General features: G+C 32.4%; 1 protein-coding gene across 1 annotated transcript in view; it reads right to left on the bottom strand.

Moving 5' to 3' along the window:
- Positions 1 to 21,564, bottom strand: part of LOC124362009 (glycylpeptide N-tetradecanoyltransferase 2-like) — a 56,058-nt gene extending 34,494 nt beyond the window's left edge. The window contains exons 1-3 of the mRNA XM_046816147.1: positions 21,369 to 21,564; positions 4,232 to 4,343; positions 83 to 197 (exon numbers count right to left, since the gene is read on the bottom strand). Coding sequence (XP_046672103.1) covers positions 83 to 197; positions 4,232 to 4,343; positions 21,369 to 21,445 — 304 coding nt within the window. The 5' untranslated portion in view covers positions 21,446 to 21,564. The remainder of the gene's footprint in view (positions 1 to 82; positions 198 to 4,231; positions 4,344 to 21,368) is intronic.
- Positions 21,565 to 24,718: the final 3,154 nt, after the last annotated feature.

Below are 24,718 nucleotides of genomic sequence, written 5' to 3'. Positions count from 1 at the left end.
GAGTTAAGAGAAGAAAAATAACAAACTTGCAATATGGGAGGGAATTCAATTGTTTTGAATTCTGAAATGTATAAGCACTCACCCATCTTTGGCACTGGCTGAGTGCTCCAGAATTGGTACTGTTTCTGCAGAGCCTCTTCTGTGGTCTTTGCTGGCTTCTGCTGCAGTGACAACATCTCCATGGCCTTACGAATATCCTGAAAAAGATTTAGTTTCATCATCCAGTCTCTTGATCACCATTAACTTGAATCTGTTTCAGTGCCATAGTTTTCATTAAACAACATATAGCCCTACAGCAAACAACCAATAAGCATGTTCTTTAATTAGATCTGAGGGAAAAGATATAAACATAAACCTAAATGAGTTAATGGAATAAAGGTAAGTTTCATTTGTAGAAATTATCAAAAACATTAATGAAAATTCATTAATAATATTGAAGATTAATTTGTAGAACAATAAGCAATATCTTTTTATATACGGTAGCATTAAATAGTGTTACAACTCTGTATTTGGTATATTAACCCTTTGAAGAGTAGTGACGTAACAGTTGTATGTTTTAATACTTATTTTAAAGCAGCATGAATGTATATTTTGTGATCTATTTATTTTTGTTAGTGAACTACCCAGTCAACTCTTGGCAATTTTTAGAAGTAATTACATCTGCTAGGTGTCAGACACATGTGAGATTACTATGCAGTAATACTGGGCGGGCCAGCTAGCTCTCATCTCCCCAACCTATGTTAGTTTGTCTGATTCAAAACTTATTTGTTTATATGATGTGGGCATATACAACCAAGTAAATATGAGGTACCTCAAGGCTTGATTCTAGGTCCAATTTTATTCATTTGCTATACAAACAACTTTCCTTGACTATGCTGTTCTGGTAAAATTTGCTTTTAAGCGGATGATACAAGTATAAATATAAATGCTCCTTCTTGGGAATACATTGAAATTAGACTAAATAATAATTCTATACATCTCTCACGATATTTTATCCAAAATAATCTACTTTTAAGTTTAGACAAAACTAACATATGATATTTCACTCGAAAAATTTTAATACATATGAGCCATTTTCTCTTTCTGATGAGTTTTAAATTTTCCAGGTGGAAGTGGTCAACTGTTTAGGTCTATTAGATGACAAAAATTTGAACTGGGACCCCCATATAAGCAAGGTGCTGTGAAAAACATCATCCGGTTTATTTGCTTTAAGAAAATTAAGACATCTTTGTGATATTAGTAAAATTATTTATATTTTTTCTATTTATTCTATAATTAATTTTGGTATCTCCTTATATGGTGCAACAACCTCCAATAAATCATGACTCAATATTAAAAATGCAGAAAAAAGCGATAAGAATAATACTGAATTTAAAACGTCAAACATCAGTTAAAAGAAAAGTGTTCAGAATTAAAAGTTCTACAGTCTACAGATTGTACATTTATGAAGTTATAGTATCAGTTAAGTCCAAAATGGGAGGTCAAATACTAAACAGTACCTACCATCAATATATGTTTTATAAGGAAATGCCAAAAAATATTAAATTAAAAATTTCTTTCTCTAAATTCAAAAATAAACTCAAACAATACTTAATAGGTAAATGCTTTATTCATTCACGGATCTTTGAATACAAAAGATGTATATACTGTTTATATAATATTTTTGATTAATTTTATGTTTTAATATTGGCATAAAAATAATGTATTAATTGAAGATTATAATTGAGTTTTGTAATTTAGGCTTATTGTTATTTTAAGACTGGACACCATTCAATGTAATCTTGTAATACTGATGAATAAAGACTCTTTTAATTAATTTATTGATTGACAACGTGAATATCTATTTGCATATAAAAAGTAAAACTAATATAATCTTTGTGTAAATGGCTTTTTTTATTTTTCCAAATCCTGTTACTAAAGTACTGAAATCTGAGGTTTGTTTAATATACGAAATAGTTATTAATTGACATCTTTTTCACAAAAAGTAATAATAATTCCTGAGCTATCACCAGATAAAAAAGTATCAATGTAATAAAATTATAAAATACACTTTTTGGCGCTTGTTAGAAGTTGGTAGAGTCAATCTAGAAAAGGTTAATACAATATTCTTAAAATATTAAACAACTCCATCATATTGAAATTTAAAGTAATATTAGTAATATTGAAAGCTTAAATATAAGTTATAAAAATACCAGGAATGTTTAAAATGTGGGTTTGGGTTTTCTATCTCCGTTTGGTAGTGAGATTCGTGATATTTATCTTACAGCTAGAAGCAATCTGTTAAAAGTTGTAGTCTCAATCTAAACCTTATTTCTTCCAAATACTTTATAACGAAGAAACAGTGATATTATTCACTATTTTGTGTGAAAATATCAATGCCCTTCTTCTAGTAAATTTTAAGTAGTGACATAAAGTGTGTGATGATAGAATTTGTAAACTGCTCTCCTTAAAGTTAGAAAAATGCAGTATTTCGTAATAGCTAGGGTATAACGGCCAAAGAAAGGTACAGACTTTTATTTGAAATATGGATAAAACTGAGAAAAAATAAAACTATAGGCCTACAGGTATAAAAACTGTTTACACTTTATTACAAAAAAATTCAATTAAGGCCTATGTTATAGATAAGTGGAGATGATAATTTTATACAAATGTGAATCGCCGCCATCTTGTAACTTTTTACTGGTTCATAATGGAATGTACTAATCCTGAAAGGTAAATTCTATCTCTGTACCAGGTCTATATGGGTTTTTTTTTATTTGACAAATTTTCAACAGGCGCTATTTTTTTATTAAAGCAAATCACTCAATTATCTTTTTAAATTTTTCTCTCTCATCATAAAATATGTGAAAAATTTGGCATCTGTGCCTTTACTAGTTCTAGAGATAAAGTTTTGTTGTAAAAATACAAAATGGCCTATGTTTATAGGGCAATTAAAGAAATCCTCAGAAAATATTATTATAAGGGTTGTTGCAAAAGGCAGATTTGTATTAAATCCAAGTTACCTAACTGAACACTGGATTTCTTCAGTACAAACAAGAAATAGTCTGAATGTGAAAGAAAATTATATAGACAAGCATATCTATAATTATTTTACAAATATTCTCAGATACTATGATATGGTATAGTAACTATCTAGATTACAAATGTATCAAAGATAAAGTGTAGCATAACAAATATTTGCAGCAAATGTAAACAAACAAGTCCTGCGTCAGTACATCCATCAGTCAGCACATTCCAGTGAAATAAACTCTGGAACTTCTGTCATGCAGTTAATTACAATGGGCAGTTTCCTTTAGCACATGTAAACACATTTTTAGTTCACTGTGTCAACATACTCCCTCTGAACTACAAGGAAATAAATAACTCATTGAGAAACAAGGTACAAACGAGGAACTTCTGAGGATATTAAATAAATGAGAATACCTCAATTTTATAAGAAACCATTAATACAATCTATATAATGATAACTATTCCAATCTTCACCACGTCACTAGTAAAACGTGGGAAATTTTCCATTTACGATTAAGATAAATTAAAGATAACTGATAGGATTAAATACACTTTTCTTTTTCCTACATCCTTTATAGTAAGATAAATAATATACAATTTTATTCAAACAGATGGACATAGCCTAGACTATTTTATATGAAAATATTAATATCCTTCCTCAAATACTCTTTAAGCATTGGCATAAAGTGTTTAAAGTTTAAAGACTAAATCTTTAAACCGGTCATTTTGAAATTTTGAAAATGGATTGTGTGTATTTATTGATGATTTACTTTGCTAAGCAAGGGCCAGAAACTAATCCACATATAGTTATTACAAATAGGAAACCTATTTTTTTTATTTAATATCCTAGCAACCAATTTGAAATAACTGATATATTGACCCTTTTTTTAAATGAGTCATATCACTTCCACTCAATATATACTAACAAAGAAGTCTAAAAAGTCTAGTTCTGCAGGCATCATTTGACTTGCTAGGTACAGTAGATAGATACAGCAATGTCAAGTACACTAATACCTGTATTGTACCAATTCCCTAAAAAGTCAGTCTATTAGTTTCTTCTGACCAAAGGACTATTAACTTATCCTATTTCTGAACGAGTTAACATTGGATTGTAAAAAATGTAAAAATTACCCACTTGATGCCCATAATTTCCAATACATATTCCTTGCTGAAAAAGTTCGACTTCTCTAATAAGAAAATAAAATACCTATTTAATACTAACCTGAATGGAGAAGTTGCAGCCTGCTTGAAGCTCAGCATCATTAATTGACGAATCCAACGACTCTGCGGTTTCAATACCATTTGCCTTTTTTCTTCTGTTTCGCTTTTTGGAACTGGAAAAAAATATCATTACCTTAGAACTGACGAATACTTAATTTAAAACGTTTGTACCAACATGAAACATCCAAAACAAAGTTAACAACTCAATGTCCATTGACAACACAAAAACCAAGTCTTCAAGAGCACTTTACAAAAATAATACTTAACAGCAAAATATATCTCATTTCTTGACTGAATCCTGAATAAGAAATCACATAACATCAAAGTTTGATAGATAGTATTAGATTTCTGGCAACGTATCAATACAGAACATTGAGCGCATCAATTACAAAATTCAAAACAAAGTTTGAAACAAAATGACAATTTCCCTTTTAGATGTTTATTAATCAACAATTAAATACATTAATTTTTATCAACCCTCTTAATTGAACACTGCACAAATATCAGATCTAGTAAACATTCTTCAGACAGCATGTAAACAATTGTAATGGTGTTTGAAATAAGAATTTTGACAAGCAAATGTATAACTTATCAAAGATAATGTTTTTTGATATTTTTTTTTAAGACACAAATAGGAATTCACCAGCAATAATGAAACATAATACAGCAGAATCCATATCCATACCATCATATCCAATCACTTAGGATAACCCATTCTTCGGGATATCTGACCTAGAGTCTGAATATATACAGTTGTCCAATATCAGGTGATAATTTTTAAAAGCATGTCCTGACTTTTTGGATTTTCGTCAATTAGTTAATTTATATAATAAAAAGATAATTTCAATTTTAGGTAAAATTATTTCAACAATAATGTCCACACTGTTATATTACTGCACAACTGTTTTTCATCAAATATGTCGAAAAAGGGTTTTATTTTTTGTTCCTCAGGTCCTGGTCCTGTCAGGGTCGAATATGATGGGTTCTAGTGTACCATTACCATGACAATCTAAAAGATAGGTACAGCAGTATAATATTAACTTATTCATAATTGCACTAACTTAACATAAACTTAATAATAACATTTGTAGCATAACATTTTAAAATTGTATAGTGAAATTCAAACTAATCTATTATCATATATTTCTAAATTGTTTTATAGATTATATTTTACATTTAAACAGTTCTATATATCTTTCAATCATTTACTATTTTCCTGAATGCAAATTATACACCTTTGGCTAAGCATTTAGCCTCTCCCAAATGTAGCTGATGAACAAAATCCGATTTAAGTCTGTCTGTAGCCACAATAACTGCCAAACAAGAAGATCTAGAGGGTTAACATTTTTGAAGAAACTCTACCTCCAGATCAGTATTGAAAATTATACACAATGGTCCATTAGGAGTGTACATTTCTGGCCATCAAAAAGTGACTTTTGTTACGTAACAGTTCTTTTAGATAACCATCGTGCCACTGTACAGTCCTCCGGCAATGAGGAAAACACCGAAGAAACAAATTCGTAAACAGAATATATGATGTTGGTTAGTCATATGAAATATTATAGTAAATAATCAACATGCGTGAAGAAGTTACTCTGTTGGATTGGTTGATTTCATACAAAGCTTAAACATTTTATCTTTACTTGCAATGCCATGTTCACAACAATCTAAACGCCAAAGAATTTTTTTTCTGTGTATAGTTAACACGGATTGCTAATGAAAAAAGCAAGAGATGGCCGGAGCATGTATCTCATATGTTAGTAGTACAAAAGTTAATATTAATAAACTCACTTTCTTGGCTGTACATGTTAAATACAATGTTGACTTTAATTAGACCAAGTGACCTGAAATTTTAAACTTAGGTCAGAATTGGAAAACTACTACAGAACTGGAGCTGTAATATGCAACTTACTACTTTACTTGTAAACACTTGTGTGCTTAATTACATTAAAACATAAAACCAATATTTAATACTTTTATTTTTTTGTGAGGCCTTTCGATAGCAAGGCTATCTTCGTCAGACACATCACAAAAGTAAATAAAAAACGTAAATTTGATTTTTAATAATAGTTAAACATATGTGATTTAATATTAATTTGTCCTGTGTGGCGTAGTGTGTAAATACAATTAAATTATTACTGGTATTATACTATATAAATTTTGAATTTTATTTTTGTAATCTTCGTTTAAGTAATATTGCATTTTGTATTAGTCCATCTTCTTGATTTAATAAATCTTCTGTGTTTGTTTGATTAATGTAATATGACTCCCATGCATTTAAATATCTTCAGGGTTGCTACAGGAGTCCAATAATGAAATTCCCTGACTTTTCCCTGATTTCCAGACCAAATTTTTCATTTTTTCCTGACTTTTTTCGACGCAATCCCCAGGGTTTTTGGCAATTAATGGGTGGAAAAAAGCGGTGTTGAGGCTAACAGGGTGGCAAATATAAAAAAGCAAAAAATAAAGTGAAGACAGTTTAATAGCCGGCCGAGCCACCTCGGCTGCCTGCTTCATGTGCCGCGTCGTCTGCAGGCTTGGACTCGGCGCGGCGGCAGTAAGTTTATTTGTGTAAAGGGATTTTATATTTTTCCCTGACCAACGTCGAAATTCCCTGACTTTTCCCTGACTTGAGACCGGATTCCCTGACTTTTCCCTGATTTCCAGTCCTGTTTTTTTTTCCCCTGACTTCCCTGATTTCCCTGACCTGTAGCATGATCTTGGATGTTAACATGTTTTAATAGTTTTAGGTTTTCCTGTGATATAGTGTGTCCAGTATTGATACAGTGGTGTGCGACGGCTGATTTTTCTTTTCTGTTGAATTTAATGTGGGAGCAATGTTCTTTATATTGTGTATGAATTTTTCTTCTTGTCTGTCCAATGTATTTTTTGTTCAAGTCATCATATTTAATTTGGTATATACCTGATTTATTAATAATTTCTTCATCATCTTTTAATAAAAGTATTAAATATTGGTTTTATGTTTAAATGTAATTAAGTTAACAGTAACCAATATAAGCTCCATCTACAACATTTCAATTTGTGTGCTTGCATATTCCTAGGATAGTGCCCATGAAACAGGAAACACCTTCTATTGCCTGAAAATCAATAGACGTTTGTTACCTGAAAATGCAGTTTTTATTCATTTGCATTGTTAAGCAGTTGAAAGTGAACTCGGATTGTGTCTGCTTGTGTATAGAAGGCGCACAAGGAAATGTTACAATACATTTATACGTTTTAAAATCTAGATTTGTGGTTTTAAAAATTTACTTATTTAGAATTAACTACTAAGAAGTTGAATTGGTAAAGGATTTAGTTTTCTATGTATTATGTCCATTTGTATGTAAGATAACTTTCTAATAAGTAACTTAGAGCATTAAAATTAGGTGTGAAACTTTGTGAAAATTGATCTCTATATCAAAATTGAAAATTGTAAACATCTGTCTCTTGGGAGTCAGTTTCCGTGCAGGATTGTTGTCCACTATAGGCCAAACATGGAGTCTTCCACACTGATTCGGAACCCTGGTGTGCGCTTAACAGATTTATTTGATGTTGTTTAGATAAAATTTTGAAATGAACTTGACTGGTATTACTTAACAGGCATACAGTTTTACCTACACTACGTACACTGTAACTTTTGTTTAGTTAATGGAATTTGTTTAGAAATCAACAATTATGACTGGGTTAAACAGTAAAACCCCAGTTAACCGGAATAAAGAGGAGTAACTATTTCATACAACGTGTTTTTCGGTTAATCCAATCACATATAAAAATAACCTATTAGAATGGGTGTGTAGGTAAATGAATTATGTATTAACAGTTTCTGTATATTATATTTTTGGAATGGTGGTAGGACGGGAGATAAGTGCGAAACAGCATAACAGTGGTTGGTGAGGGTGAATCATCTCAAGGCCATATTATTTGCCCAGCCAATCGCTACAGCAATGCATCACACACTCCTCTGCCCAGATGCACTTCTATATCCTAAGAAGTGTTTTTTCAAGAAATAAAAGTTGTAAACAACACACAATATACTGTGAGACAATGCTTAAAATGAAGTAAGTTTATTATAATAAAAACTCATTGTCTAACAATAATAATTGTCTAAATTCACCTGACTTATTTACTAGATCACTCATAGTGTTCAATAAATAAAAAAAAATGAAATAAACAGTAATATTGTAATCCAGGCCTAGGCCTAGGAATAATGATTTTTAAATCACAATTCAGCCTACAGATCTGTGAATGTCTCTAAATGATTGTACAATAAAAGAATCACAAATAAAACCACTGTTCACTGTATAGTTTATAAATGCAAGCTTAGAATTCTCAAATAAGAGTTTAGAATACTTAATGAGTAATGCCGGGGAATCAATATGGCGGCTACAGTCCTCTCGAAATTATAAAGTTTGATCACAAAATAAGCACTTATAATTTACTTATTCCTTGAAGATATCTATACCACTTGATGACAAATTTCACAAGGAATAGTTTGATGTCGTTTGATACTAACACAACTCTAATAATATTACGAGAAACAACAAAATACTAGCGACTAGTGAAACTAGTCGTCTAACATTACAGAAATTAATGTAGCATACAGTGGTGGTGTTGAAGGTGTTTCTTCAAACATATATCAACGAACAGATGTTTGAAGCAGATGATCTTGTTGAGAAAGAAATTCTGATCGCAATGATGTAGCCTAACTCATTCCTAAACAAATTTTTCTGCAGCAAAAGTAGTTCGACATTTTAGTTTTTGTTATTTGGTAGTTTAGTTAATTAAAAATATCAATGAGTTGACTGTCATGGTTGTCTTATACTATTAGCTTATACTAACTCTATTTTACTATTAAATTTGCAACATATAAATTGGATTTATAATCTAAATTATCCATTGTCTATATTCCTGGTATATCCGGATTTTAGTTTATCCACATCACGTCTAGCTCCAGCAGAGGAACAAATTTCCTCATGGTTGTGTCCAGCTTCTCCAAGGAAGGACCAACCAGTCTTTTACGTTCCAAACCAGTCTTGTAAGTTCCAAAAAGAAGTCTTTTATCTTTTGGTAAAATTATTTCAACTTCCTATCTGACTTACACAGCTCTCTAGCTGCTACAAATAGCCTAGATTTCACATTTTCGGTTAAACAAGGGTGAACCCAATGCTCTCTCTGTACCCTTCACCATCTTCGGTATTGATAGTAGTTAACAATGTCTTCTTCGTCTAAGTCTGACATGGTAAGCGCAAACGGTCAAGCCAAGGTCTTAAAAACAAACTCCGTTAAATTAATCCACCACTAAAGACGCAACTAACTGATACACAACCAACCTTTCGACGTGTGCGGACAGAAGTTTTGTTTTAGTTACAAACTAATTGCAGACGCAACTGGATTCCAACTATAGTTGCAGAATAGACGCTCCGTGTGCGCTGGGATTTACTCGTTGACGTAGCCTTGCTGGGTTTTTCATGCCAAAAATCTACACATTCAGTTGGATAACATTTTTCAAAGTAATCTAACTCCTTTAGTACTGGAATTGTGCGGTCACAATTTTTGATGGGTTGATCCCTCACATGTAATTCTTATCCAAAATAACGCAGATACTACTACAATACTTCACACAATCCGGTTTCACTAAAGGTGATTCAAGGGTAGGCTATTTGTCGTATATGTTTAAATAAAAAAATATACATTGAGCTATTCAAATCTGCAAATGTGGATGAATTAAAATGAAACTGAAACAAGTAAAGCAAGTGATTCATGGAGGGAAGAGGGGATATCCTTTCATCCTCTATCATATTCCACGAATAGACAATGCTTTGTTCACTTAGTTTATATTTTCGTTTCATATTGTTCTCTCAATCTCGATGTGTTGTCCCACTGAGATATCCTATAGGCTACTTTTAGTGTGTTAACATAATAAAAACAATACTATTGTCTATAGCATTGAAATTTTTACAACGTCATTTGACATCCCACATGGAATTCTATAGACTGCCGGCAATGTCTTTTGATGGCACCAACTTTTACAGTAATAAAATGCGTTTAAACGTATTTAGACTGAGTCAGCATTGATAGTTATTCGCTATTTACACGTTTTTATTTCTTACTCTATGATCTATGAAATGTTGTAATCTGGAATATTAGAAAATAGTGGTTTGTTACGAACTTGTCGCATTGTGTTGGCCGTTTGTTATCGTTCTGCTAAGTTGTCGTCTGCATTGTTATTGTTTTGCTTGCTATTACTTTAATTTACAATTGTGTTATGAGTAACAAATACAATAAATCGTAAAAGTATTGAATAAAATCAAATGCTAGAAGAGTTACTTATATTTTCAGATGACAGTGAAAGTGATGATTTACTCCAAGATGACACTGATAATAATTCTGATTGTACTACCAATGGACTTCTTAGAGACGCAAGTAAGTTTGTTGACATAATTTTTTGTTTTTTTACTCAAATAACAAATATAAGCTAAATAGTAACAAAAACTGTTATTATACTCTTTGTAAATTAAAAAATCAGAAAAGGCTGTAAGAAGAGACACTTTCCATCAGTGTAGCTATAGTGACAGTAATGACAATGCCGAATACAGCAAATAGTAATGAGAAATATATTTATGTTATAGACTAATACGGTGATGTTTTTTGGTCAACCTTTTTACTAAAAAAAGTGTTTCAGTTTTAAAACAAGATTTTCTGTTTGAAAATATTCATGCATGAGCATTTGTGTAGAAAGTGACAGAACTTAGCTTTAAAAACAATGTGTCCCATGGTTTCCTTTTAATTGGTTAAAAATTATATTTATTTAAAAATCATTAAAACGGATGGCAGTGTAAGAAAGTTAGCAAAATCAGGAGGCCGCAGTGAAAGTGTTAAAAATATGTTCCTAATTTTGTATAAATATGTTTCAAATTATGATGAATACATTTCAATTATGCACTAAAGAGGTTGTGTCAAAAAAGTGCAAGTGAAAACAAAACTTAAGTTTCTTTGTGGTATTATAGGGAAGACTTTAAAAAAATGGTCTACACTCGTTATTCGATTACTATTATCGAACAATTTAATATATTATCTAACTTCCATATGTAAAATTCATACATAATAAGAGTCATAATAAATTACTGTAACAAGAAGAATCTCGTACATTAAAATTTAAAAAATATAAATTAAACAATAACACTACAATAGAAAAAAGCCAACTGTGGCCTAGACTTAGATATCAAAGAAACCTTACAATATTTATAAGTTGCCCAGCTTGATATCAATGAGTAATGGCTTTTGTGAAATGGAAGAAAGAATTCTCCACATGGGTTACCAGGAGCCGAACTCACATGTTGAAGCCACTTAAATAAATCTTGTCACTTGTAAGAAATATCTCACATATTTTTCCTCACATTAATTAATTGTCATTTTTCAAAGTCTCAAATATTAGTTACTTCTAGCTACTTATTGTTTACATTAAAATTACTATAACTAATAAATTGAAATCATGTGCTAAGTTAAATAAATTGTAATATTGAATTATTCTTTCGGATAAAAACAATCGAACCATTCGATAGAAACAACCGAATAAGTGTAGGCCGCTTATTAAAGTCTACCCGAATTATATTATACATGGTATTACGTATTAATAAACAACAAATAGTTACTTATAAACCTACTATAGTAAAACCTACTATACATATCATAATATAATTAAAAAATTACAGCAAATATATATTACAAACTTAATAGATGGTTAAATATATTGCTTAGTCTAATAATATTTTTAAGGATCTTAATAATACTTCAATTTTAACACGTTCGCTACAACCATGTTAAGAAAAGTCGTATACTCATAGACCAGCCGGCTCAAATATGAGCCGCACGGTTTCTACCTGTGCACCGGCGTCACAAATATGCGCCGCTCGGGGTACCTCAAATAGACTGACGTCCCATATTTGCGCCGCTGTTTGCATGCCACTATTATTGCCTTGAAAAATCACTGGTCTATTTTAGAGGCTTGATACTTTTTTATTGGTCTATGGGGATGTCTGGCTCACATGTGGGACGCTTGGTCTCTGGATATCTTAAAAATTACGTCCCGCACAGTTGGTAAACTTGTTCATTGCAGCCTACACTGTTCTTGTTGTAAACCTCACACCACGGGCTTTTTTCTTCTGAACTACGGTTGAGGTTAAGTTTTGTTAGTGTTTAGAAACTATTGCAGAGAACGAAATAAGAAACGTAAGCTTGTGTGTACTGACAGTGAAATAGATCGTGAGCTGAGTAATAGTGACTGTGAATATGACTCAAGTTCTTTGTTTTCATCAGATGGACAGAGTGAGTACGTTCCGAGCTATAATAGTAGTGATGATAGTAGTGTAGTAGGACAAAATGAATTGTTTGACATTGAGGCTAATGAAATTGTAAATAACTCCAACATTGTCACTGATGAAACTGAACAGTCTCAAAATAGTTTGGCAGATGACTCTAACGTGCAGTTCGTAACAAATGAAGTTCACAATGCCTACGTTAGTTCAGTTGGTTGTTGGACCAACACAAACAATGTTCCAATAGTTCACGAGTTTACAGGTGAAGAAGAAATACACTTACAAACAACAGCTACCCGTTGGAAGCTTTTGATGCTATTTTTGACAACGTTCTCCTAGAAAAAATTGTCACTTGGACAAACAAGAGAGCATAAATCATTTCAAAAGTTTTTGGGTCTGTGCATGTTCATGGGTAATGTAAACTTACCGTCAATAAAGCACTATTGGTCCAAAGATAGCCTATACGAACATCCTACTTTTGTGTGGACAATGTCCCGTAACCGTTTTGAGTGCATTTTAAGATGCTTACGGTTTTATGATCCAGACACCGATAACACAAACAACAGAATGCATAAAATTGAAAACGTAGTAAACCATATCTTAGCAAACTGTGCTAGAGTTTACAGCCCTTGTAAGTCGCTTTCATTGGATGAAGCTATGGTCCTCTTTAGAGGAAGACTGTCGTTTCGGCAGTATATAAAAATTAAAGCAACAAAATATGGGATAACACTTTACGAGCTGACTACATCAGAAGGATACATTATACATTCTTTGTTTGAAGGTTATTTTTGACGATGGAAGGATTGTGAAGGAAACAGGATTTTTCCGGACATTTGCCATCGTTCAGTGAAACAAGAAATCAGTAACACTACGTATCGAGATCTGCAATCTGATCTCTTCTTCAGGTAAAGAACTAACCTAATACATAATTACAAACTAGGTTAAAGTAAACAAATCTTACCAAAGCGTTGTGGCACGCCTATAAGTCAGGAATCACAACCTACATGTTGTTTTTTTCAACTTCACTAACTCTATAAACATGCACTTAGTAAAAAACTATACAAAACACTAATCATTAAAACTTAACTACGGAATACAGGTCACAATACGTCTTCATTCGTCTACTAACCACCTATGACTGACCAGAGGGACTAGCCAATGGTAATCGTCACGGCTGGCTAAAACAAGATGGCGGAAATAAAAAGAAAGGGGGACAGGAATGGGCCCTTTCGTTATTATTGGTTCATACGAGATGAACTTCTTAAAACCATATTGTGACTCCGCATTGGTTTATTACAAATATCTGATCCGTTTGATAATTTTGGTTTTCTCTTTAGTTCATTTTTTAGAATTGGCAACCAAAGTGGCCTAATCTCGACTGATAGTTGACTGATTGGTTGGTCTGCCAATTTAATGTATGTTGCCTCAATTAATTTCCTTTTGAAGAAATGTGGTTCCCGATGTATTATGTTGGCTTCATCCCAATTCATATGATGGTCTTCGGACCAACAGTGGTGTGCAATTTTTTACTTTTCTGTGAGACCATTTCTCGTGTTTTCTTTGTGCTCTTTTAAACCTTACGTTTAGTGGTCTTTTTGTCTCGCCTATGTATTCCCTATTGCAACTACATTTTATACTGTAAACACAGTTTTTGGAATCCTGTGTGCCATTTTTTGGTTTTTTTTTACGAGACTTTGTCTAAAAATTGTTGTGTGTTTTGAACGCGGCTCTAATGTTGTACTTTCTACCTACTCTTCTAATTTTCTCCGATAATCCCGGCACATAAGGGATTGACATAAACGCAAATTTATCACAATTCTGTTCTTCTGACTCAGGAATGATTCTTCTGGTTCGTTTGCACTTATTTATTACTAATTGAGGGTATCCATTGCTTTGGAGATCCGATTCAATTTTCTTAATCTGAGGAACAGGGTGACCGGTTTCATTGTGAGGCCAGTCTTTTACTCAGAAAAATTCCCCCCACAAAACCCAATTTGACAATAGAGGAGAAAAAGGCCATGTCGATCCTTGGGAAAGACGACACGGTCAAAATCTTACCAGCCGATAAAGGCAACGCTACTGTTGTACTTGACTCAGTAGCGTATAAAGAAAAGATTGCGGAAACTTTAAATACTGGCAAATATACAGTTTTAAATAAAGACCCGACTGATTCATTTGAACGCAAAGTAGCAAACACCTTAAGAAAACATAAGGAATTTTTTTCAGATAAATTTAGATCTAAATTAACTCCTCACCACTCCAAAATCCCCCATATGTATGGTCTTCCCAAAATCCACAAACCTACCATCCCTCTCCGGCCCATCATTAGTTCTCGTGATTCACCTTGCAGGGAATTGTCTAAAGTCCTCTTGGACATCTTTACGCCATTGGTAGGAAAAACTGACTCTTTCATCAAAAATTCCAGGGATTTTGTAGAGAAGTCAAAATCCCTAAAGTTGACTGAAACTGACAAACTGGTAAGTTTTGGTGTCGAAAGTTTATTTACAAATGTACCAGTTCCAGAAACTCGCGGAATTATTAAATCACGTCTCAAAGAAGACCAAACATTAAAGGATAGAACTAAACTTCCCGTGCCAGTAATTATGGAACTGTTAGAACTATGCACTCAATGCAATTATTTTAAGTTAGAGGGTAAAATTTACCGTCAAGATGAGGGGATGGCAATGGGTTCTCCACTGTCTCCTATTTTCGCCAATATTTTTATGGAGGAATTTGAGCGAAAAGCTTTGGCTTCAGCTCAGTTCAAACCGAAGATTTGGCGGAGGTATGTGGATGATACCTTTGTTATTTTTTCTCATGGAGACATTGAATTAAATAATTTTTTGAATCACATTAATAGTATTTCTCCTTCCATCCGCCTCACAATGGAAGTGGAAGTCCAAAACAAGCTTCCCTTTTTGGATGTGTGTGTATTTATGAGATAGGGATGTCCTTAAGACAACTGTTTTTCGAAAGATAAGACACACAGGAAAATATTTAAATTATCAATCCAACCATCAAAAATCTGTCAAAGAAGGAGTAGCCTACTCGTTGTTTGATAGAGCAAAGAGCTTGTGCTCAGATAAAGATGGACTAAAAGAAGATTTTATGAAAATTGAATCGGATCTCAGAAGCAATGGATACCCTCAATTAGTAATAAATAAGTGCAAACGAACCAGAAGGATCATTCCTGAGTCAGAAAAACAGAATTGTGATAAATTTGCGTTTATGTCAATCCCTTATGTGCCGGGATTATCGGAGAAAATTAGAAGAGTAGGTAGAAAGTACAACATTAGAGCCACGTTTAAAACACACAACACTTTTAGACAAAGTCTCGTAAAAACAAAACCAAAAAATGGCACACAGGATTCCAAAAACTGTGTTTACAGTATAAAATGTAGTTGCAATAGGGAATACATAGACCACTAAACGTAAGGATAAAAGAGCACAAAGAAAACACGAGAAAGGGTTTCACAGAAAAGTCAAAAATTGCACACCACTGTTGGTCCGAAGACCATCATATGAATTGGGATGAAGCCAACATAATACATCGGGAACCACATTTCTTCAAAAGGAAATTAATTGAGGCAACATACATTAAATTGGCAGACAAACCAATCAGTCAACCATCAGTTGAGATTAGGCTGCTTTGGTTGCCAATTCTAAAAAATGAACTAAAGAGAAAACCAAAATTATCAAACGGATCAGATATTTGTAATAAACCAATGCGGAGTCACAATATGGTTTTAAGAAGTTCATCTTGTATGAACCAATAATAACGAAAGGGCCCATTCCTGTCCCCCTTCCTTTTTATTTCCGCCATCTTGTTTTAGCCAGCCGTGACGATTACCATTGGCTAGTCCCTCTGGTCAGTCGTAGGTGGTTAGTAGACGAATGAAGACGTATTGTGACCTGTATTCCGTAGTTAAGTTTTAATGATTAGTGTTTTGTATAGTTTTTTACTAAGTGCATGTTTATAGAGTTAGTGAAGTTGAAAAACAACATGTAGGTTGTGATTCCTGACTTATAGGCGTGCCACAACGCTTTGGTAAGATTTGTTTATTTTAATCTAGTTTGTAATTATGTATTAGGTTAGTTCTTTACCTGAAGAAGAGATCAGATTTCAGATCTCAATATGTAGTGTTACTGATTTCTTGTTTAATAAGTGATCTGTACTCGTTATTCATATTCAGATGTTTTTATCACATGGATTTATTGTTTTTATCAGAATGAATACTACAATTTTTACACATATGATATCAACTTAGTTATAGTAATTTTTAATGAACGCAATAAACAGCAAGAAGTAATGAACTGTTGGAGAATTTATAAATGGTGATCAATATGAGGAAATTAAGTGAGATGATTCTATATACACATATGGGTTTGGCTCCCGATTACCCATGGGGAGAACACTTTCCTCTTTTTTCAAAAGCATTTGCTCAGCTGCTATCTGGGCAAGCTGTAAGTGTTGTAACATTTTTTTAGATATGTAGGCCATAGTTGGTTTTGTTATTTTGCACTGTTAATGTTAAATTTATGTTATTAAAATTGAAATGTACTATTCTTGTTTTTAATAGTATAACAACTTGTACATATGATTATTATACATTATCAAAGTTTCATAATAATATATTGAATCGTTCGATAATAACAATAAGAACGAGTGTAGGCCGCTATCAAAGCCTCCCCTTGTTTTCTGCCCCAAACCTCATGCAAGATACTTTAATATTATAAATTAAATCAACAAATTACGATGTTTGAGTATATAACACAACAGTATTACCGTACTTACTGTAACATGGTCAAATGTCTTAGGAGTAATAGTAGTGCGGCTGTCACCCATAAGCCACATTCTACCAACTAAAGTAAGTATGGACAGTATAACAGTACATTATAGTTAATATATTCATTAAATCAAATTAAGAGTGTAAAAAGTTTTCTCAAGTGCATTTTTGTAAACCTTGTGTTTGATTTGAGTTTTCTTATGCAAAAAAAAAACACTATTTGATTTCCACATTTGATTCTAGTTATTATTTCCTCACTACAAACTGAACACTAGGTTTAAAGGAACAACATATCATCTAATGTTCAATGTTTAACCCATAAGTCACTCAATATTCTTGCGCCTAACCTCCTTGTACAAATACAATTAAATATGCAAAAAATGCAAGGGTTTAGCAAAACTCTCACAAAACATTTAATTTTATTTGTTATTTGGTTGATTGAGCTTTTGATTTTTAGCTAATAAAATAGGTTATAATATACTTTAATTTCTAAACACTGACATACATAAAATTTTTTTTCATTTCGAGAATAATTTTAAGAATTTCGTTTGTACATTTTCATAGTAAAAAACTGTTTTTAGTACAAAACACAGTTATAATCCATGATATTTGGTATAGTTTTATGGGAAATTTAATTCTTTAAATGGGAAATTTTTTTTCATAGATTTATTTTAATTTTTTCAATTTTACATAGATTTTTATAAAATGCGGCATTTGTGTTCTACTTACACAAATCCAAGCAAACACGCAAAAAGCACAAGGGTGTAGTATTATACTTGATACAAAATCATTTTTCTGGGAGTTAATTAATACACATTTATATGTATGTATAGTACATGTTCTTTTGTTTAAATACATAATCTTCATTATTTGGGCCCAAACTAATGTTTAAACAAATATTTAATAACGTATGTCGTCATTACGGTACCATCTCTTGATGGCCCACGCAGTACCAAAACACTAATCACGCTCATATTTTTATGGGGTTAATACATATTAAATTTATATGTTTAGTACATGTTATTTTATTTTGTTTTAATACATAAACTTTATCATTAGAGCCCATACTATTGCTTAAACCAATATTTAATAATGTATGTCGTCATCACAGTACCATCTCGTGATCGGCGTTTTGGTACTGCGTGGGCCATCACGAGACGGTAAAGTGATAAGTGGTTAATGGGTTAAAAATATCCTACTTTTTTACACAATATAGGCATGAATTTGAAATTGTATTGAGTAATTGTGAAAGTAACGGCCGGAGCAGCAAAATACGAGTTTCGTGTTATTAACTTATTGAAATCGCCCTACTGAACAGTAAAAATGACAAATAACAAAATTGTAGAACATTAAAAAATGAAACTACTTTTCACACACAATATTTCCATGTTGTACATCCACGTCGGGCGTTATGTGACCTTTTGTGACCCTGATTCAACCTCATGATGATGTCATCGGATGCACCGCCATCTTTGGAAACGTAAATAAAAAATAATACTGAAATGAGCAAATAATTTTTACCCAAACAAACAATGTTTTTCTTAATTTCAGGCTACAAATTAATAAGCTGTTATCGGGTTGCGACGAGTGCCTCCGGCCATAAGCGTGGACTGCGACAGCAAAGGTAAACGAAAGAAAAAACATCCATCAAGATAGTACCTATGAGTAAAATATCAAATTCTAGAGAAGCTGATCAGAAATTTATATAACTTAAATTGAAAAGTAATGCAAAGAAATGTACATAAAGTGTAAAAAACGTAATAAATCATGTAAAAACCCTAATGTTAATATACAAGTGGACAGTAATGCAGAATACTTGTAATTAAATTTAAAGGAAATAATCTCATTTCTGTCGAAACGTAAACTCCTAACATGCCTGACAAAACACTCTGATACATAAATCACTACGATTCGTTCCATGATTGACAAGCACTCACTCGATCTGAACTACAGTACACGATATCTTGTGAAACACTGGACCACAGCCCCAGAGCGCTCAGATAACAAATACAATATCAGTCCCGCAGCCGCAGATAACATAACCAAAGATATCGAGACACACAGCACACAAACAGAACATAAAAATATTAACCCTCCGGCTGGCAACGTCGTAAATTACGACTCATTTTTTCCCGCCGTGAACTGGCAGAGTCGTAATATACGACTCATTAAACATCGTCTACTAATTACGTCATAGTTCCGATAATTACCGCTCGAATCGCATAAAAGTTATATCACTTTAATCATAAGATTCCAAGCCTTCTAATAATGTATTCACTTTTATATATATATATATATATATGAATATTTGTTATTTTACTGGCCGCTAAAAGCTCCCGACTACCTCCGCGTGACGCGACTCGGCAACTGTTAGTGCTTGTATATAGTCTTGTTTTTTTCAATTGTAATTTTATTTGTAAATAAAAGTGTTTATAACTATGTATTTTCTTTTTTTGCATAAGTAAGTGAACATTATGCATATTTTAGATTTTTAAATAAAATTAATTTTGAGTTTTTTTTAATGGCCTAATATAAAAAAGTATTTTTTGAAAAAATAGTTTTGAGTTCTGACCATCAAACATCCACCATTATTCAGGTAAGTCAAATTATAATTATGTTTATATTGTACAACATATTCTGCAGAGTAATTTGATGTATAACAAATTTGTGTTTTCTCCAATAATTAATTGTACAGGATAAAAAATTTAAAACTCTGCACGAAGCTTCAAAACAGGGTGCCAGTCAAGGCTCAAATGCGCGCCAGCCGGAGGGTTAATAACTTAACTATTTATGAATATACCCCCTAAAACCATGGGTACCATAAACCCATTTCTCATTTTCACCCCCTAAAACCTCACATATTTTGCGTAGGGTACGATAAGCGGACCCGGTTATTTATATCGAAGAATGTAATCATCGATACCTAATATTCGCATCTCAAATCGTAGACTATCAATCGATATAGAAGTATCTGTAGTCCGCAACAACAAAAATTTAATGTTTTAAATTAAAATGTGAATTTAATATTAACAGTGATCAAACAAATTATTATAACCAAAATTAGGAAAACTGAAGACGATCATATTTGCTCCTCTCTCAGTTTCATTTGTTTCTTTCCCACAAATTTAACATAATGGGTTTTTCGGTACGAGTCCTACATGTTGAAGCCACGAAAAACATGTCTTACCATCTTTCAAAGCAATGTTGTGTAGTTTTCTAAAATTTACTGCCATTTTTAATAATCACATGTTACTTATGTAACATTGAAATATTACCTTACGTGTATTATTTGAAAGTGATTACAACTGTTGATATCGATCATTTAAGTGAATTGTTCAAAATAATTAATTAGTATCGATTGATTATATCGATGGTTATGATTGAGTAATATCGTTTGCCAATTTCGATATAAAAAACCGGGTCCGCTTATCGTACCCTAACCTATACTTTTGTTCAGGAGGATGAGCAGAATATGTTAATGTCAAATTCGTGATTTTCCGGGTCGGCCTTTAATCTCATACATTGTATTGTTATTTATCAAATTAGAAACAGCTGGTATTATTCATTATGTATAGGTGAATTGTTTTTGTATTCGATAGATATTTCTAACCAATAGAAGATTATATTGTTGTGGTTGCCACTTATATTGTAGCGGGTTACAGGACTATTATAACATGTAGGCAGTATAAAAACCCTGTTTAACAAAGGTGAAGACTTACGATTTAAGTAAAAAGTAGGTTAATCCAAAAGGATAAATAACATAATTTACAGATTATTGATGGATAGTTTTATGGTAGCAAAGATAGCATGTGTCCATTCAGAATATATAATAAATTCCAGTTCATCCTTACTATATTATAAAACAACCTATTACTAAGACAAAAAATCAATTAATTCATATTTTTTGAATATTTGAGAATCTTCTATAACTGCTATAATATGATAAGACTTACGATTCAAGTTTAACAAAATTGCATATCATTCAACTAAAGCGAACCTAGCCTAACATTGCCGAATATGTACATTAACTATTTACCTTTTGGGTTTGGAATCCTTTTCGTGTGTATCACCATGTGATTGTTCATTTTCTGATATTTCATTTTTTACGTCCATTCTGTATCAATTGAAAATTTATCTATAATAACATAACAACTCAAGAAATATAATGAAAATGTCCTAATCCTAGTCCACCAGCTAACGAGCAGCCCAACTTGTGGTTTCTGCTTCACTGTTGGAGGGGAGAGTTACCAACCTCTGTTAGATACAGTAAAATAGTAAAATTTATCATAAAAAATTAAACATATAAATTAAAAATGGATTGACCATAATACATTTTTTTCTCTTCAGGCTTCATTTAAGTGTACTATTGTTGACGTGAATTAAGAAAGATACTGTGTATTGTTTTATACATATAAAACCCTTGAACGAACTAAAGTCTTGATGTATCTTTTACTTTATATTATGTTTTATAATTGACTTTTTTGTGGTTTGAAGAATAATTTGAACTTGTTAATCTTAAGTTTCTTTTGAACCTAAATCCTTATTTCAAAGTAAAAAGTGAAACACAACATATTTAAGTTGTGAAATATTCCAAAAGTAATTCAAACTTAAGGTTATGATTACGAATAATTGGGATTTATAAACTATAACATAATATTTGAAAGTTATTATGCCAAAGTGTTACCAATAATCTAATGAGATCTTTGGAAGTCCTTAAAAATATTGAACACAAATAAAATTTATTAAAAACAAGAATGTTGTGTATTTTAGGGTTTTAGTTGGATGTATAATAGTTGAGCTGTTACTATGGCGTATGAAAAATCTGTTTAGGTTTACTTTAAATGCACTTGAAATTACTTGTAAGACAATATTTATCAAGTAAATTCATTCGTAAGAGAGCCTTATTATTTTAACTGCTACTTCTGGATAATAACAAATGCCTTTGGCTTGTATTACCATCGTTACTATTTCAGAAGTTCTATTTAGGAACATTAACAATAAGCGCAAGCTCTCCTTTAATTTCTTCTTGGATTGCCAGTTTTGCCCGTTTTACAATCTTTCATTTTCATTTATTTTTAAACTGCCAGTACTTTTTTTTAAACTTGTATTGGAGACGTAACAAGCTTTCAAACAGCCTTATTCTAGCATATGGTATCATTAGATCAAATGTTAAAGTCTTTATAGATTTATGTAAAACTATGATCGTTAAAATCCTTTGAGGTTGCATCACATACATAGCAACGCGTGGTAGATGATGTTTCAGTGACAGCATTGTACATTTTTTTCATTTACCATTGTTAAGGTGATCTGATGTCTAATCTTGAAAGTTTTCTATCCCATATATAGCTCCGTCATCTGCAGATTTTCATGGCATTATTTATGTACGCAATCTATTCGTTTGTTACATCGACAGATTCTTTTATAAATCTAATTGTGCTGGTCGACAACAACGAGGTGATTCTGCGAGAATACCATACAAGTAAATTATAGTTTTGTTTGACAATAATTAACGGACAATTGTTCATAGTAATTGTTGAGACTTCGAGTCAATCCTGTGGAATCTGTGATGCTATGCCAAAAATAATAAACTATAATAAAATTGCAGAAAATATTATTAAAACAACCCTTTTCCAATATGCCTTTGTGGAATCACCTGACGATGAAACCTTTGGTTTCATAAGGCCTCGTCCAAAATTTAATCATATTGGAAAAGTGTTGTTTTAACCTCTTAACGCCCACTGTGCCAAATTTGTCACATACCCATTTTATGCATGTAGTATAGTGTCAGAATGAAAATTACAACCTTAAATGCCCATTGTGACACATATGGAACTGTTTTCAATAATTTACTGTACTGTGCTGGTTGCCCTGGTGGCAGTTATGTGAACTACAGCCAGTGAGCAGATCTACCATACACAGTAAACACCAATTCTTCATAACCTCTAAGTCTTCATACCTGTATTTAGCAGAAAAAAAGTAAGTACCCTTTTTATAAAATATGGTCTAGTTTACATAGTTAACTGAAAGTGTGTTACAGTAGTTTTTAGTTCATAAAATATGTCTAGTTTATGTTTTATGATGCTTTTTTAGGTTTGTGCCAAATTTGTCACATTGGGCACAACTGTAAAACTGCAGTTTTTTCAGTTTTCGTCCAAAAATGGCACATTGGGCATTAAAGTCAACCTACAAGCTTTTTGTACAACAATGTTTATTTTTGTCAGATGTCACATTGTCGACTAAGAAGACATAACAACACAACTTCGCTTTTAACCCCCCGATGACAGTGAAGACAGTTTGGTGGATGACTCAGATGAGGATCCAGATTACACCCCTGGCCGTGACAAAAAGAAACAAGTTAGCCTTATTTTGTAAGTTTATTTATACCATTAATTCCATAATTAACTTAGTTAGGCTCATACTTACTAATCTAAATTTATATTCAATACTAATAGGCTATGTTCTGTTTATTATATGTCTTTTCTTGTTATGACAGCACCATTTTTAATGCACACGGTTAGGATAATTCAGATTATGTTACACTAGGCCTGTATAGAAAAATTGTTTCAGCGGTGCTGTTATATACTAGTAAAGACCTCAATATGTTATTTATTTTAGTGTGAAATACATACTTTTTTGTGGTTTGAAAAAAAAGCAAGGCAACAGCGAGTTTGTTTTGTTTCAGTGAACAATGCAGCGAGCTCCAGTGATGGCACAGATGAAGACGAAGAGAACATCCCTTCAACGTCTACAGCCACAAAAAAGAAGATTCCAAAAAAACCAGCACCTGCTTGGAATGAAGTGAATCCAGATAACAGTGAGAAACCTTCTCCGCCAATGCTAGAATTAAGTAACGAACATGTACTTCAGTCTCCAGTTGACTACTTCAAAGATTTTTTTTTGACAATGACCTTTTAACTTTGATTGCTACTCAGTCAAACTTGTATAGTGTCCAAAAAAATCCGAATAAACCCTTGAATACCTCAGAGAAGGAAGTAGAGCAGTTTATAGGCATTTGCATCTACATGAGCATTTATGGTCTACCTAGGAGTAGGAATGTATTGGAATGGAAATACACGAGTAGAAAAGGTTGCACATGTTATGTCACGTAACAGATGGGAGGAACTGAAGGCCAACTTGCACTTCAATAACAATGATCACATGCCATTACAGAATGATCCAAACAAAGATAGGCTATTTAAAATCCGCCCACTAGTTGATGCTCTTCAAAACAAATTCAAAAACATTCCTATTGAGGAACAAATGCTCTGTGTTGATGAACAGATTGTGCCCTTCAAAGGCACATCTTTACTAAAACAGTACAACCCGATGAAACCCCACAAGTGGGGATACAAACTGTTTGTACTTTGTGACAGCAAGGGTCTGATT

Source organism: Homalodisca vitripennis, chromosome 5 (assembly GCF_021130785.1).
Source record: "Homalodisca vitripennis isolate AUS2020 chromosome 5, UT_GWSS_2.1, whole genome shotgun sequence".
NCBI classification, from domain to species: Eukaryota; Metazoa; Arthropoda; class Insecta; order Hemiptera; family Cicadellidae; genus Homalodisca; species Homalodisca vitripennis.
Note: the sequence above shows the minus strand (reverse complement) of the source record. Positions and strands in the feature narration are given on the sequence as shown.